The 13662-nt window shown below is 36.3% G+C and overlaps 1 protein-coding gene across 1 annotated transcript in view; it reads right to left on the reverse strand.

The window, feature by feature from the left end:
- Positions 1 to 4572: 4572 nt before the first annotated feature.
- Positions 4573 to 13662, reverse strand: part of LOC114540936 (sodium/calcium exchanger NCL2-like) — a 33889-nt gene continuing 24799 nt past the window's right edge. The window contains exons 11-14 of the mRNA XM_028560933.1: positions 11311 to 11426; positions 10575 to 10668; positions 8313 to 8377; positions 4573 to 4758 (exon numbers count right to left, since the gene is read on the reverse strand). Of these exons, the coding sequence (XP_028416734.1) occupies positions 4669 to 4758; positions 8313 to 8377; positions 10575 to 10668; positions 11311 to 11426 (365 nt within the window). The 3' untranslated portion in view covers positions 4573 to 4668. The remainder of the gene's footprint in view (positions 4759 to 8312; positions 8378 to 10574; positions 10669 to 11310; positions 11427 to 13662) is intronic.

The following is a 13662-nucleotide window of genomic DNA, read 5'->3' on the forward strand; positions in this document are numbered from 1 at the left end:
ACAAATCGTGCTTAACCCTGCAAAAAGACTAGAGAACAGGGAGGTTAAAAGACGCCTTTCCAGAACAGATCACGAAAATCGGGAGGAGGGTTAGCGGGAGACGGGAGGCGATGGGGATGGAGAAGAATGCGTACGGGAGGCGGAAGTTGTTGATCTCCTGCCCCTTCCATTACCTTTCAAGATGAGCTATTTTGCGATAAATAAGTGGTAGGAATTTAAGACGACAAAGTATGACCTAGTTAGCTTAATCGAGAACCAGATCTGACATTGTACAAATGCATTGACATTGTACACGCTGCTGAAATCTCACTGAAACAAATGCAAGAAATCAAAATGAAACGAATACAGTTCACGATGTAAGACAAACACGTAGAACATACACTGACAAAGATCACTCGAAATGCGAGTCGGAGGTTAAGTCGCAAGAACGAAGATAATCAAAGTCAATTCGATTTTCTGATTCTAAAATATTGTGGTACACACAAATATTTTCCGAGCCTGCTCAGCTAATGGGAAATCTTGCTCATCTTGTGGTAAGGACAATCATTTCGCAAGAGCTTGCCAGTCATCTCGAAGAGTTCATGCAGTATACAGTAATTCCGACTCAAACGACGAATACTTTATAGGAACAATAAAAACGCAACAAAAAAAAGCAGCTGTACACGCCGTGGGCGTATAGATGAATGGATTTTAGAGCTGGAATCAATGGGCAAGCAGTCAAAATCACAGGGGCAAAAAGTCAAGTAATACCAAAATCGATATTCAAACAGATACGATCCAATGACACATTACAAAAATCAAACACTAAAATAGTTTCATACGACGGGCACAAGATGGATGTACTTGGTCACACGACACTCTTGCACGAATACAAGTAAAAGATGTATGTCTTTCGATTTCATGTCATTGATGTTAGATATTTAATTGATTTATATCATTCAGATTCTTCGTAAAAATGCATATATGGAAAAAACAACAACATCATCAATATGGCGCCTAAAAAGGCGCTAAACTATATATACTTAAATTTATGTAATACAAGCCTATTTGTATACTACTCATTGTCAGACATTTTCGACATCCTCCAGGGGCAAAGGTCTTGAATCCAATTCCTAAACTGTTCCATTGCTTTTCCCGCGGCTACCCGTTGTGGCCGTCAGATATGATCAGTCACTTGGGTCGTTTGATCTCTTTGTTTCCCGTGATCTTTGTCTTTACTCTCGCGATCATCACCCGTCTTTGCTCTTACCTCAAGAGGATAAAGTTTCGTTATCGGTCGGTTTGTCTTACCTAATGCCGCCCGAATGTTCGCGGCTCGTACGTGTTAGTCTTGTGCTCGAAATAAACTTTCGACTACCGCTAGTTTCCAAGTCAGTCGGGGTGTACCATCATGAACTTGTACAACGTCTCCTATTTTGATACATTCTCGATCTGTTCCAATATTCCTATGAAATTCTCGTAAGGATGTGATATATTCTTGTCTCCAACGTTGGTGAAAGCGTTGTAACAGTAGTAACAATCTCTTGGCGTTTCTTTGGAGTTAAGTCTCATTAAAGTCTGGATCTGACAGTTCACCATCGTCCAGACTCTCGTTCGGTAGAGATGTCATCTCCTGCCGTATAATAGATGCGCTGTTCGTTCGTCATCTGATGACACGTAGGACAAGGGTCTGTCGTTCATGGCTTCGATCTCCACTGGGAGGGTTTGGAGAGTTATTAAGTTCACCGACGCTTTACCGAGAACCTTTTTAAGCCCGTTTTAGTCAGTCCTACCAATCTCTCTCAGCGGGACTTCAAACAATGTTTCCTTCAATAGGATTTGTTCCGATGTGGTTAATTAGACTAAACCCTCCCAATATATTTAACAGAAGAATATCAGATGATTTGGTTCAGCGAAACTTCAAAAAATCTTTCTTTTATTAGATTTTGTTCTAATAAGTAATGTGGTTAATTAGACAAAACTCATCCCATCATATCTAACAGTAGAATATCAGATGATTTGGTTGAGCGGAAGTTCAAAAAATGTTTCCATCAATAGGATTCGTTCTAATGTGGTTAATTAGAGTAAACGCGTCCCATTATATCTAACAGTAGAATATCAGATGATTTGGTTGAGCGGGCCCCTGGAAATAAGGTCCGAAAATTTTACAAAATTGGTCATTTTAATTCGAAAATTACACTTCGTATCTACGTTTGTTGACCTGTTTGTAAATCTCAAAAATTATGGAAAAAAGGAGGATTTTTCCAGTCAGATTTATCATCATATTTTCATATATGATTTGGTGCAACAAACCTGTCACGAATTTTTTCGCCGCTGATAATGGAATAAATCAATCACACAATGCAAAATGGCTCTACAGTTTTTCGGTATCAATAAAATAGAATCGTGGTTTCAGGTTATATACCACAATGTTTTTCTTCTTTTTATATTTAAAAATATGAAAATATTGTCATACAAAGCCAATTTGCTCCGAGTGAAAAGACTTGCAGGAATCTTCCACCGCTAAAGTTACCCAGACCAGACACATGCACCTAACTAGTTAACTAACTAGCTTTTAACTCTAGAACGAAGGAATTATATTGGTTTTATTTACACCTTTTGCCCGGCATTAAACACAAACAAATATTCAATAACATTGTGCGGTACACCAATAAAACTTTGAAATATTCATTTAAAGAACAGAACATCATTAACATGTATGAAATTTTAATTAGCCATACTAAACAGTCAATACGAACAAAAGAGTATTCATTTAAACGAGCAAAAAATCATTTTATTATATGGCAAGCGCTTGTTTTGGTTAATTCTGCAATTTGATTGGCTGCTGACAGGTCCGGATTTCCCCGTATTGCCCACGGGCAATACGCAATTCTTATTGCCCTGTGAAAACAAGGCAAATCTCACGGCAAAAACTAACTAAATTTAAACTGAAAAACAGATTAAATTCTTAAACGGAAAATAATGAATTTGAAATAAAGATAAATTTATATTTTACAAAATAGAGCGGTTTTTTTCACTTTAGGCCGATGTTTTGGTGTCGTGTGCCCGGATGAGATTGATCATTAAAATTACTCATAAAGAATTAATCATTACAATGTCTGCATGAAATATGCCATATAATAAAAAACTTACTAACTTCGACTGTTCGGTCTGTACGGTAAAATATCAAACCTCGGTCTTGATGTATTGACCTCGCTATCGCTCGGTCAATACGGCACGACCTCGGTTTGATATTTTACCGTACAGACCTCACTCTCAGTCAGTAAGTTCTTAATCATTTATGAAATTTCAATTACATGGATTGTTCACTAAAGAATAAAGGTCAATTTCAATAGTTTTTACACAAGTTTAGTAAGCATAATCAAACAGTCAATATGAACAAAAGGATATGCATTTTGATTGATTGTTCGGGGTTAAATTCTAATTAATACAACTTTTTGTTAAATTCTAGCGTTTCTTGTATATTTTTGGAGACAAAATACTCAGGACACTATATATATATTTTTTTTTTTTGGAAAAGACCACCTTATATATATAGACGAGCACTACTATAGACCACTACTATATATATATATATATATATATATATATATATATATATATATATATATAATATATATATATATATTATATATATATATATATATAAGGTGGTCTTTTACAAAAAAATCCCAATTTATTCTGTTTTTAAAATTTCAAGAAATGGAAACTTAAATGTCTTCCTAATCGATGCTGAATATTTTTTATCAAAAAATATATATAAGAACATGAGAAATAAACGAAAAGTTTTATTAATTAAGGTTTTACCCCGAGCAAACAAAAAGGGTCCATTGGCTTATTCTGCAAAACTTTTTTCGTCGCTTTTCTTAGCAAACTGAAATTCTCATCCCCGTTATTTTCGTACACGATACTAAAAAGTAATAAAGCTAACTTGATGAAATTTTCATGGTTGATTTTAAAAGCAATTGGCTCGTGGGTGAACTAAACGTTTTGCATCCCGTTCAGTTTAAGTAAAATAGCGACTGGTTATTTCAGATATATCGTAAAAGTTTATACTTATAGCCTGCAAACATTTAATAGTAGCGTTAAAACCTAGTTTGTTATCGTGTTTACAAAAACCGTCTATTTTCCACAAAAGTGTTTTTTCACTCAGAGCAACTTGGCATGAAAAGATCTTTATATTTTACAAAATAAAAAAGAAAATTTTTTGTATAAGACCACCTCAAAACAGAAAAGATTATTATTTTGTACTGGACTACCTTAATTGAGAATCGAAACATATAATGTAAGCGCTATTGGGACATCCAGCGTGTGTTTCTTTCAAAGGTTTGTTTCTGGGGTGAGAGAGGGGATGCAGTCAGCATATAGAAAGGGTGATTATTGAAACTACAAGTCTACAACATTCATTTAGCCCCTTCCTTCCATTTTTAGCTAACAATAACCTCGAGAAACTTTGCATTGTGAGATAGTTGGCGAATCAATGATAACATTCGTATACTTGAACTAGCGCACTATCGTAAAAATTTATCGTAAAGATTCCGACGTCTCGCGGGCATGGGATTCACATGCTATGGAACATTCTCTATACATAGCAGAACGTGTTACCTATAGAAAATACTGTGACAACTTTGATTAGTAAATAAAAAAACTAAAAGAAATTTATCTTCATCATTTCCATCCAACAGCAGTGCTTTCCAGGATTGCAATAAGAATGATAGAAAATACGTAAAGGAAAGCGACGGGAACGACTTTCCATAACTAGATAAAAAGAAAAGACTGTTCATGTCATACTTTCGCAACACCAAATATTTTCGAGGCAAATATACGTCTGTATACAGGCCCAAACCGTGCAATCGAATCTAGTCTACTAAACTGTCAGTTCTGTAGACACATGCAGTCTACTAAAGTCAAGTATTTCTTCAACGATGGAAGCTGGTGCCTTTGTCAGTAAACTCAACCAATGTTTTCTCAGCTAATGCTCTTATACTCCTTTATGTTGGCGGTGGTGGGGGTTGGGGGCATGAATATTTTCTGCCTTTCGTACCCCGTTTTCTGCCTCCCGAACCTTTTTGCGAATTGCCTCCTGCTTCACATCCATTTTCTACTAGCATGGTAATGTTGCTATTACAGCATTTGCTGGTCATTTAAGTGAAAACGAAAATCATTAGAATGATTCCCATTTCAATTACGCGTTGCTTATGTTCAATAGAAAGAACTTACATTAAACAGTACTAGTAGGTATAATCAATAAAAACACCTAATTATGTATTCCAGTTAGTGAAAATCGATAGCACGAAACGAATCTCAATAGCATTATTCAAAACTCATTTACCATTATTGCACAAACAATACAGTTAAACCAAAATACATTTAGGTACACAAAATAGTAATTAAAACGCCGTTCCACATAAATTATGTTGATATTATCTATTTTTTCTATCAATGATTTTTACACACAACAACCCGTTCTATAACTCTGATTTAACTCTGTATTTGTTCTCTTGCTAAACATTTGGGTAAGTATCTTTGCATTAGTCTGTTCCAAGCAACACATTTTGCAACTGTGATGTAGGGAATATTTCTTTCTGCTGCAGCGATCAGAATCTGTTTTCTGTATTCTCCCAATGGCAGACCGGCATTTCGGGCAGCTTGCCTGTCGTTGATCTGGTGCTGTATTCGAGGACGCGAGATATCTGCTTTAATGTTTGCTTTCAGACAGCTAATAGCTTGTTCAACCGGGTTTAGAAATGGGCTGTAAGGAGAAAGAATGCGCGTTTTGATGTCGTCAGTTGGATTTTTTGCCCTCCTATGGCATGGTGCTCCGTCGAAAATTAGGTAGCGTGTTTCGTCCTCGCTCAATTCCTGAGCTGTACGAACAAGAAATTCATTAAACAATGGGCCTGTCATTGCTCCCATTTGTATAGTATGGTGAACAACACCATAAATAATGCTGAAATAGATAAACATATCGTAATATTTCTCCCCTTTTGCCCACAGACTTGCCGGTAAGCCCGATCTCCTCTGCGAGAACGACCTTGGATCCTTGAGGTGCAGATATTGAATCCACACTCGTCAATGAATACTGTATGGTAGAGATTTGCTACTTCCAGGAACCACTGCGCGTATTGGAAACGACGTTCTATGATTTCGGGTCGATTTCGTTCAGCTGGAACTCTCTGGGATAACTTAAGTGTAAACAGCATGCCGTTTAGGTGTCTACCAATAGTTCGATCATGAACATAACGCTTTTCGGGTAGCCGGCGACGCAGCTCAGAGTTGATTGCCTTTAGCGTTAACAACGGGTTTTCGTTGACGATTTCTTCTAAACAAGCCGTCATTTCATCATCTACTTTAACGTTGTTTCTGCCACCACGTGGCTGCTCGTCTACCCTATTTTGCTGTAGATATCTACGAATGATTCCACGTGCTGTTGATCTATTCACACCCAATGTATCTGCCTTTGCAAGATAATCTTGGTCTGGCTCTTCAAAAGCACGAATCAGTCTATTTCTTTCGTCTTGAGAAATCCTCATTCTTCGCCTTCGCTCAGCCATGATGAAACTATCGAAGTCAATCACACGGAGATGTAAGCAACATCGTTATTTATACCCGCTTCAATAATGTAATCAATGTTCTGTAAAGATTCAAACCGTATTCAAAAACTTTGGTACGCTACAGCGATAATGACTATTTTGTGTACCTAAATGTATTTTGGTTTAACTGTATTGTTGTGCAATAATGGTAAATGAGTTTTGAATAATGCTATTGAGATTCGTTTCGTGCTATCGACATAATTAGTTGTTTTTATTGATTATACCTACTAGTACTGTTGAATGTAAGTTCTTTCTATTGAACATAAGCAACGCGTAATTGAAATGGGAATCATTCTAATGATTTTCGTTTTCACTTAAATGACCAGCAAATGCTGTATAAACTGATGATTGGCATTGAGTTTTTGTTTTACAGGCGAACTTTGCAGTAAATTTTTAACCTATTGATTTGGTTAAATCACGTTTTGTAGTTTTCGCTTTTCCAAGGGACATTGACTGGCACTGCCACACTCTCTTGCCGTTGTATTAGTTCAAATATAAATCCAAATATAATCTTAAACTTGATTGGAAAACTTACAAACGTGATTTGTCCATGCCCCAGTGATTTTATAGTTAGTCTTCAAAGTGACGGGAAGGGGGGGAGGTCTTACAGGCCTTCTTCGACCTACTCCAAATAGATTTGTTTCAACCAGTTTCAAGGCCAGTTTTATGTAATTGTTTAAATATCAAAATGCCCCAAAACTTTCGCTTAAGGTGGTCCACTACAAAAATTTCAATGGGTACAAACTTACTGAATGTATCCCAAAGCGATCCTGGATCTTTTTTTCTCCAAAAAATATACAAAGAACGCGAGAATTCAACAAACAGTTTTATTAAGGTTTCACCCCGAGCAAACAAAAGGGGTCTATTGGCTTATTCTATTGCTTCATTGTTCTATTGTGTTGTTCTCTACAAGTTTTGAATATATGCAAAAAAAATTTCCTCGATTTTCTTAGCAAACTAAAATTCTCATTCCCCTTACTTTCCTGCACGATAATTCAAAAGTAATAAAGCTAACTTCATAAAATTTTCATTGTCGACTTTAAAGACAATTCGATCGGAGGTGAACTAGTGGTTTATTCTATTTAGTCTAAGTAAAATAGCGACTGTTTATTTTAGATAGATCGTAGAAGTTTCGTATTTATAGCCTGCAAAACGTTTAATACTGGAAAATTTTATTTATTCCAAGTTCAGCTCCGAGGCAAAAATACTTAGAACGAAATAAAACCAACTCCGTCGTTCGAGCGTTAAAACTAGGTCTTCTATCGTTTTTAAAAATTCGTCTTTTTTCCACCATTGGGTGTGTTTGGTCTGGGTAACAATAGTGATTGAAGATTCCTACAGGTCTTTTTTCACTCAGAGCAACTTCGCTTGCAATATGGCATGAACAGATTTTTTAAAAAAAAATGTACTGGACCACCTCAAGGTGTAAACACGCCGCCCGGATTTAAACCACCAGCGGACTTAAGCCGAATGTAAGCTATAGTCATTCAAAAGGACTAAAAAAAGCCTCCGATAAATGTCATGACTCACAATAGAATTTACTAATCAAAATAGCAAATAATAAATAATTATTGATTGGTTCTGATTTTTTATAGTTTCCTTGAAAAGGGACCAAGAGGTCATTAAAAAAACTGAACGTCCCTCATTCTTCTGCTGCTGTCACATAACTCCCGTATTTCGCCCATACATACTTATCTTGTCTAACGTTATAAGAAATACCTTATAGGTCAAGGGGAAACCCATGACAAACACGAGCCATTGTACAAGCAAGATCACCGTGACTTCTGTAATTTAAGGAATAATATATATACATTGTAATTGTAATTGTATATTAGGGGAAACACGGAATTTAGAGAAAAGTCCAGATTTTGTACACCTTCAAAATACTAAATGCAGCTTTCATCTGGTCAGATCGCCAAACAATTCGCAAATGAAACAACTGGGTAGACGGGTACTTGAAGAATAAAACGTTCTAGACTTATGAAAACTTTTGCTTCAAAGTTTGTGGCCCTTTTGGGCACTTTGGTGTACTTTTATCAAGGAAAAAATGAATTTCATCGTCGCCACAGCTTCCCTCACATGCAGCAACTGATCTCTATTTTTGGAATTGCAAGCGACTGGGGACGAGGCAGGTTTTTACACACCTCTTAAAAATGCTCATCTCTACCTTAAACAAAGACTATTTTTTCGCACCGTTCACCAGTTATTTTAATTAAATATTTTAAACCGAAAAACATTTTTATCAAAGCAAGTGCGATTTGCTATTTTTTCTAAAGTTTATTGGGAGGTAATTTGTGAGTATCGAAGGTTTTAGGAAAAATTTATAGTAAAGTTTAAATAAAGATTGAATAGTGGCAGTAAGTTGCAAATAGTTTTCAAATTCGATCAAATTATATTCTGCCAAAAAATAACAAAACATTCAAAACACAAAAAATTCTTTCCATTTCTTTTCATGCCAGCGCTATGCTATTAAGGATATACTTGGAATAGGCTCTATTAATATCAGTCAATATATGTAATAAAACAGCAAAAGACCCAAGTGGTTCGTATGCACCTAAAAACTGTTTGTTGCACTAAAAGACCTGATTATTTTGAAAATAACAACCAACATTTTGGAATGAAATCACAGTGAAACAGTTCTAGCAGTCAACTTAATACGGTCATAATTGAATTTTAAAAAAGTTGTAGTAGATCTTTGGTCATAAATGTACTCGGGAGTGACCAATTAATTCCTAAAACTGCTAGTGAGAACATAATATCACCTCTATAATACAAGAATAGTCATTCGAATAAGTTCTGTTTTAAATTGTGTATTACGGGTTAAAAAGAGGTGTTCGATCAGAAATCATACCAGAAGCCTCACTCTTCTTTGCATTTGGTGTCCACCTAACGCAAGCCAAATACGCGAGCATACGCAAGCATTATGGTGCTTAGTATCCAATTTGTGTCTTGCTCACACAATCCTGGTGTGTGCAGGAACTTTTCCAAGGGGGTACAAAGTTTATGCACACACCAGGATGGCGTAGAATTGTGTAGAATGTCGCGTGCGCTTCTGAAAAATTTCGGGCACGAAAACATTAGCAAAATGCAAAGAGTGAGGCTTCTGGTATAATGTCTATTCCGTGCTTTGGTTAGCGCACGTAAAGCTTCTCTTTAAGCCAATATAGATTGAGTTCCAACGTGGATAGATTTAGCCCTTATGCAAGTACAAAAAGTTTTCCAATACAAGCTTACCAACAAGCGTCCACATTAACAACTGAACTTAAACTGAGAATTTGGCAAGTACTTATGCGCAACAACACCGGAATGAAATAAATAGAACTAAGCGAATGCGCAGCGGATATAGCGTGGTTACTGCAATTTGCGCATTATTTTCTAAAACGCGCTCCTAGCTGTGGTACGGTTCTAAGCGCCCTGGTATGGTGAACCAACTTAGGCATTTGTTGGAAGCAATTTGTTATCCGCGGAAAATAACAAACTTGTCTTTCTCGTATTTACAAAAATATAGAAAAACACCCTGTTACGTTTCACCTACATTTCGACAGTAAAACCAACAAGAAAAATCTACAACTTTTCAAGACCCTATTTTGTGTTTTTCCAGGGGTTTTCCGGGACTGTTAATCCGTTGACTAACATTAAATATTACACAGATATCTCGAAACCCACTGAAGCAGTTTTCAGAAATGTCGAACAATATGAATTGAGGATGTTTTTCAATTGTGTATAAACTAAGAGAACGTTAATAGGCGTTGATCAATGCATGTTTAATAAAGAAATTTAAGCTTTTTGAGACAGCTGTATTAAAAACAACTAGGTTGAGGGTGGTGAACCCACATAATATCCATGTTATGGCATTTTTACGCAATGTTCGAGATCATGCAACATGTTGAGATTCGAGAAGCCAGCTTCTGCCTTACCGACGTACAATACAAATCTCTAAAATATAAAGTCTTCAGGAGAACAAAACCAAGGCAAACTCACCTGCCGAGTAATACCACTCCAGGTTTTTTATATAAACCAGTACACAAAAGATGCCCAAGCACATAGTGTTGTTCATTGTTGCTGCCCCATACAACTACAAAAACCGAAATTAACCACAGGTAGTGCGATAATAGGCGCGGTCGCCCTATAGTATAGTATATGTATACATATCATATATGCTACGGCGCGCATACCAGCAATAATTGAGCTTTCCGTGAATAAAAAAAACTTTTAATAAAATATAAGAATGGCATACTCCGAAAGACAAAATTTTGTAAATCAAATATTTCAGTTTTGTTAAGTTACCGAGGATAATTACCGGGTTACCGAAGATAATTCGACTCTCAATATATTTTAATATCGCCAATCCAAAAAAGGCGGTAATCACCTACTGACTGCCCTCGTGAGGTTAAAAAGCAAGCCCTCGGAACTGCAGAGTACCAGAAATTTCTAATAAGGTACAATAAATTAACTAATTCTAAAAACAAACGGAATCGATCAATAGAAATTTTCCCAACTTCTTCAAATATTTTAGGGGAGCATCTCCTTTCACCTCAGAAGTCCGCAACTGTATAAAATATCAGATACTAGTAATATAATTTATTATATACTTTGGTTGATAACTAGGAAAAGACGAATTTGAAACAATAAAATATTCTGGTGATATCGATGTTCTATAAAAACATATTAACGAAAAGCTAAACCAGCAGATAAGCTATAGAATAATAAATCTCACCTGGGCATAAGTAATAGACACGTTTTCTTTCTTTTTCTTGGCAGCGAAAAGAAGCGATGACACCAGCTCAGAAGCGTTCGAGCATATTGGTGTGACAACAAACGACACGTAGAAGGCTTAAGATATTGAACAGATAAAAATTAGAAATTGAATTGTATTTTTCGTAACTGTAACGTTATGGTTTCGCGTCTAGCGTCTGAAAACATGTCTATCAATATATCGTGAACTGGGGGGTTTAAACTTCAAAATCGGTTAGTGCACTAAAAATACCTTCGAGCGTTATAGACCCGGATAAAATGCACTAATATTAAAATATTTCATTCCCCAGCTATCCTTTCAAGCACTCTGTATGAGTACTGAAGGTTCTGTAGTGGCCAAATTAACATATTTTAATTAGATTAGTATATAGTTAGGTATATAGGACACGCACACACATTCCAGATATAGTAGCTGAGGTATAAACTTCGGGAGGACGGTACGGTTTTTCAACCTGTCTCACCATATGTATAAAAACTAGACTATATACTAAAAGTAGAGGCTTATTTTAGTATAACGTGTTGGTTGTTGGCTTTAAAATACGTATTGTTTGGCGGTGTGTGAAACTGAAGCTGCAAACTCTCCAAATAGGGAAATGACGTATATATATATATATATATATATATATATATAATATAATTAATATATATATATAATATATATACATATATATATATATAATATATATATTATATATATATATATATATATTATATTATATATATATATATAATATATATATATATATATATAATATATATAATATATATATATAACAAGAATGACAAACTGGTTTATTCCATTAAAACTTTATTACTACAAATTTGTTTCGTATGGCAAGCAAAGCTACCACACTCGTCAGGTAACAACTGATCGCGTTTATGAGCGCTATGAAATATTTATATGCTTAATTCAGGCCTGTTGTGATAGTTCGTTGTGCGGTCGGTAACGTATCGGATTGCTGTCATTTGCTATACAATAAGTGTTTTTTTCTGTGTCTACAGTTTGATACTAGTTCGTTCTTTCTGTTAAGTGTACAAAGCTCCGGATAACAAATAATTATAAACTTCTCATACAAGCATAAATTACATCGCTTAGTTATACTAGAATACGGTTTACATCGTTTTAAAATTTTCCATTGGATTGAGTGTTGTACATCAGAGTCTTTTAGCGACCATACATATTTACTAAGTTCGGTAGCTTTACGAAGCTTCGGGTTGACAAAAGAGCTTTTGTGGTTTGCAAGACGCTTTTTGAATTTGTTTTCAGTAAGGCCAACGTATGTTTCTTTGTTTTGATTGTCTTCGCGGGCAACAGTGGCTTGGTAAATCACGCTTTCAACTTGGCATTTTTGCTCGAGAGGGCAATTAGCAGTTTGGCGGCAGTTGCAGTTGTTCACTGTGCTTGCTTCATTTAGGCTGGATTGCTTGCTAAGTATGGCTTTATTATGGGACGTGATTATGGCGTTGATGTTGGGCATGCAGCTGTAGCTTAGTTTGATGGTGTTTCTGTTGAAGATCTTGTGTAGCGGGTGGCTGCGCGGGAAGCACTCGTCTATAATTCTTAAAAACTTGTGGCCGATATTGGTGGCGACGTTGCAGCTATACGGAGGGTTGAACCAGATGATTTTTCTGGTTCTCTTCCGTTTTTCCTTATTTGCTGGTCTTGTGTTGAATGTGAGTATGTGGTCATATCCGCTCTTTGCTAGCGCTTCTTGGTACGGTAGCTTAGCGGAGTCGAACGCCTTCTCATCGGAGGAAATGGCCGATAATCTTCGGTTAATGGATTCGGGAAGAGTTCTAAGGATTGGTGGGGTGGTTACTGCATCGGTTAATATACTGGGGGACGTTGCCTGGTTTCATGAACGGTTTGTAAGTTCCTGTTCGTAAATCAAAAGTGATATCTAAGAAATCAACGATCTTTTTGTTGGCTTCAATAGTCAACTTCAGGTTGTGGTCGTTGAATATCTTACATATCTCTTTTTTGATTTTCTCTATTTTCCTCGGTGATTCGTTGAATGCTCCCAACCCGTCGTCTCTGTATAATCCCAGTTTCTGTCGGTGTTCCTGCTTGATTTTTGACAAAAGAAAGGCTCCAACGAGTTCACACGTTTCTGCTCCATCGAATGAGCCCATAGTAACGTCGAACTGCGAGTTGGTTTCTTTCTTGCACCACGCTTCCTTCTCGTTAAACAGTAGTGATCTCTTTGCTTGAATAATGATGTGTTTCTCATCGTTCGATATTTCGTCAAACTGCGCGGCAAATTCGAGGGCGTCGATTAGCAATTGTTCGGAAATAGATGGATAGAAATCCACA

This window comes from Dendronephthya gigantea, unplaced genomic scaffold, assembly GCF_004324835.1.
Source record: "Dendronephthya gigantea isolate DGI-Jeju-01 unplaced genomic scaffold, DenGig_1.0 000256F, whole genome shotgun sequence".
NCBI lineage: Eukaryota > Metazoa > Cnidaria > Anthozoa > Malacalcyonacea > Nephtheidae > Dendronephthya > Dendronephthya gigantea.